Source organism: Garra rufa, chromosome 4 (genome assembly GCF_049309525.1).
Source record: "Garra rufa chromosome 4, GarRuf1.0, whole genome shotgun sequence".
Lineage (NCBI taxonomy): Eukaryota > Metazoa > Chordata > Actinopteri > Cypriniformes > Cyprinidae > Garra > Garra rufa.
Genome location: NC_133364.1, coordinates 54,199,246 through 54,203,121, shown reverse-complemented (window position 1 = coordinate 54,203,121; position 3,876 = coordinate 54,199,246). Strand labels below are relative to the sequence as shown.

Below are 3,876 nucleotides of genomic sequence, written 5' to 3'. Positions count from 1 at the left end.
ACTTGTTTATTTCCCAGATTTTCATATCAAGCTTCCAACTACCATCGACATTTCAGACATTTAAAACAATTTTAATGGCAAAAAATCATTTTCAGACACCAGCAAATTAACCTCTGAATTAACGTACAAATGCGACCCGATGGGATTTATGGTCAAGACAGATTTGCATTACACACAATGCTAAAGACTGCTTGATGAAGAACTTATATAATATATGATTAAAATCAAATATTTATTTGTTTTCAGTTTTGTGTCCTCCATGTGCTTTTGTTTATATTCTGCATTTGCATTTGTCATACATTTCATATAACTCATATAACTGTGGTTTCTTGTTTGTGAGCTCCCGCTGCTCCCGCTGGCTAAAAGGGTAACAGTGCAGTGGGACTCAACACCTCTTACATTTGCTTAGTGGATATAGGATGTAGTTGTATATTAGTTGAAACACTTGACATGTTTGAATGTTTTGATGTCTGTTGTTTTATTTCATTAAACTGCGGTTAACTATTTTCTTTTTTCACCTTAGACCTGAGGGCACTGAAAGAGGAGAGTCAAATACTGAATGAAATGGAAGAGAAAGATCATGATTTCATAAATGAAGAAAAATATTTTAGTTGTTCACAGTGTGGAAAGTGTTTCAAACAAACAGTAAGTCTTAAAAGACACATGAGAGTTCACACAGGAGAGAAACCGTATGGCTGTCAACAGTGTGGAAAGCATTTAATTCATGGAAAAAATCTTAAAACACATGTTAGGAGTCACGTTGGAGAGAATCCCTACACATGCCCTGAGTGTGGAGAGAGTTTCCATCAAAAACAACTCTTTGAAGACCATATGAGTATTCACACTGAGCAACCCTACACATGCCCTCAGTGCGGAAAGAAGTTTAATTATAAAGGACACTTTGAAGTCCACAAAAGAGTTCACACAGGAGAGAAGCCTTTCACCTGCCAGCAATGTGGAAGAAGTTTTAACCAAAAAGGATCCCTTAAAAGACACATGAGTGTTCACACTGGAGAGAAGCCTTTCACCTGTCAACAGTGTGGAAGAGGTTTTAACCGGAAAGGAAACCTTGAGAGTCACATGACAGTTCACACCGGAGAAAAACCCTACTCCTGCCAACAGTGTGGAAGAAGTTTTAACCAAAAAGGATCCCTTAACAGTCACATGAGAGTTCACACTGGAGAGAGCCTTTTCACCTGCCAACAGTGTGGAGTAAGTTTCACTCAAAAAGAAAGCTTTAACAGACACATGAGAATTCACAATGGAGATCAGTCTTACTCGTGTGATCAGTGTGGAATGAGTTTTGTTCAACATGAAAACCTTGAAGTCCACATGAGAACTCACAGAGAGAAACCCTACACATGCTCTGAGTGTGGAAAGAGTTTTCTTAGAAAACAGCTCTTTGAAGACCACATAAGAATTCACTCTAGAGAGCAACGCTACACATGCCCTCAGTGCGGAAAGAGGTTTAATCATAAACGACACTTAAAAGAGCACATAAGAGTTCACACAGGAGAGAAGCCTTTCACCTGCCAGCAATGTGGAAAAAGTTTCAACCAAAAAGGAATCCTTAACAGACACATGAGAGTTCACTCTGGAGAGAAACCATTTATATGTGGTCACTGCGGAAAGAGTTTTAGAAATAAAGCAACACTTCAATACCATATGAGGTTTCACACATGAGAGATCTGTATTTTTATGTTATCAGTGTGATATGAGTCATGAAATAACACCAGTCCATCACTGTGGAAAGACTTGCAAAAACAAGACAATCTTGAGGTTCACAGAAGCACCTCTGTTAAATTTCAAAATATCTGAGCAGTGAATTTGGGCTTTGTTTACACCTGGGTTTAAAATGTGTTTTGGTTGATTGGATCACAAGTAGACTGTATCTGTTTCACAGTTTCTTTTGACCACGTCTCTCCCCATTTTGTCAAGGGGAGGTTAAATGCATGGGATCTTTCAGATCTTCCGATCGAATAACATAAAAAAGAGTAAGTCTGGAGAAAACGACCAAAGAGGTAAAGAAATAATGAAGAAGACTTAGTAAGCAGTGCTGGTGATAGTGAAAGGGAATCAATAAATTGAGGACAGGAGGAATTCAAAACTGTAGTGCAATTTACAGAGGGGTAATTGCATGAATAAAAGAGTTGAAACAAGCAGATGACATCAAGTGTAAAAAGTTCTTGAAGATGAAGGATTGGTGATAATATGTAATAGTAAAGAGCAGAGGAATAGAGATAAAATGAAAATGGTATGTAAGCAATGATTTGAAGTTGCAGTCAAATAGGAAATAAATTATGGAGGTGTGGAGTAATAACTGGGGTCCCATTAAGTGTGAACATGGGAAATGTAATAGAAGTCGAATACTTACAGATGACTAGAGAGTGTTTTGTTTTCTAACCTGAGCTCTATCTTCCTGTCATGTTTGTCTTATGCCCAAGCCATCTTTGTTGCTGTAGGTACATTTGATTTCATAATGTACTCTTCAATTAGGGCTGGGCAATATATTGAATGATATTGTGAGGCGCGTTTAGTCAATGAAGCCGGTGATTTGATTAAATCTCCATCACATGCGTTCCGCTCAGGTTCCGCTGGAGCAGCAATTGATTAATGCCGAGTTCAGACTGCATGATTTTAGCCCCGATTTTGACTCGCCGACAGGTTTTGAGAAATCACGACAAATGCCCGAAATCACAGCCAAATCGGTGCTCGTTTACGCGAATGACAATCACAAAGTGTGAACTATCAAAGATGCGATCTGAGAGAATCGCCGACACCCGGGAGATATTTGGCATGCTAAATATCTGGACCTGTCGGCGATTCAAAATCATGCCGTGTGAAAGGTGATGTGACTGAAAATCACATCGGCGATTACCTTCAGCCAATGAGAGAGCAACATCCAGGCCAGAGAGAAGGTGGGGGAGGAGTTACGAAAGTTTAGACCACAATATCAACAAGCATAGCTTCGGTTTATTTTCTATACGCTGCAAATGAGTGCACATGTATGACAAGCTTCTTGCGGGCTACCATTTTTTAAATAATAATCTCAGTCTCACGTGAGAACTTGCACGCCTGACCTCGCGTTGTTTCCATGTCACTTCTCGCGTGTGTTTGGTTGTGAGACGCAGTTCGGGGACCGGGACAAAGTTGTCGGCGATTCTTCCTATTGTAAAGTCATGCAGTGTGAAACCCCCTGTCACCGATCCATCGTGCAGTGTGAACACAGCAGTGACGGAATGCTACCCCTGATAGTCATGCAGTGTGAAAACATCTGTGACGCGATTGCTTTGAAAATCGTGCAGTCTGAACTCGGCTTAACAGAGACGTAACCCAGCCGGCATTTCAACGTTGATTCACCGTTGAAACAACGTCAGGTACCATGGTTGGATCAACGGTGAAAAACCTTTCGGATTTGCAAAAATGTTCAACGTTGATATTATGACGTTGATTCACCGTTGAAATCGCGACTTAGTTTCACCGTCTTACTTACCTTTCAACAACGGTGAATACACCACTGTACATTCAATTACAACCAGTTTGCATTTAGATCAACACTGTACGTACATGTTAGTTAAAAATCAAATGACTAGCAGCAGTGGTATCAACTTCAATAAACTAACACATGATCAATATTATAAAACAAGTTTTATTTTGGAAACATACACTGTAAATAAAAAATAAAAACTGTCAAAAACATTTTCCAAAAACAATACAAATACATTAATTCTGCTCACATGTTATTGTAGCCCAGTCTGTGATGAATACAAAGTAATCAGACTTTATTACACATTACCAGTCAGAAGTTTCTCACAGTAAAATTTTAATGTTTTTTTAAGTCTCTTCTGCTCACCAATCCAAGTACAGAAAATTTGA

General features: G+C 39.1%; 1 protein-coding gene across 1 annotated transcript; it reads left to right on the top strand.

Annotated features, from left to right (window-relative positions):
* Window positions 1-831: 831 nt before the first annotated feature.
* Window positions 832-1,683, top strand: LOC141333031 (uncharacterized). Its single transcript, XM_073837976.1, has 2 exons — window positions 832-1,271; window positions 1,347-1,683. Exons 1-2 carry the CDS (start codon window positions 832-834, stop codon window positions 1,681-1,683), a joined length of 777 nt encoding a protein of 258 aa, XP_073694077.1.
* Window positions 1,684-3,876: the final 2,193 nt, after the last annotated feature.

Coding starts and splice junctions, on each gene's coding strand:
- LOC141333031 (XM_073837976.1), top strand. CDS start 832: ATGAGTATTCACACTGAGCAACCCTACACATGCCCTCAGTGCGGAAAG. Junction 1,272..1,346: donor AGAATTCACAATGGAGATCA/GTCTTACTCGTG, acceptor GAGAACTCACAG/AGAGAAACCCTACACATGCT.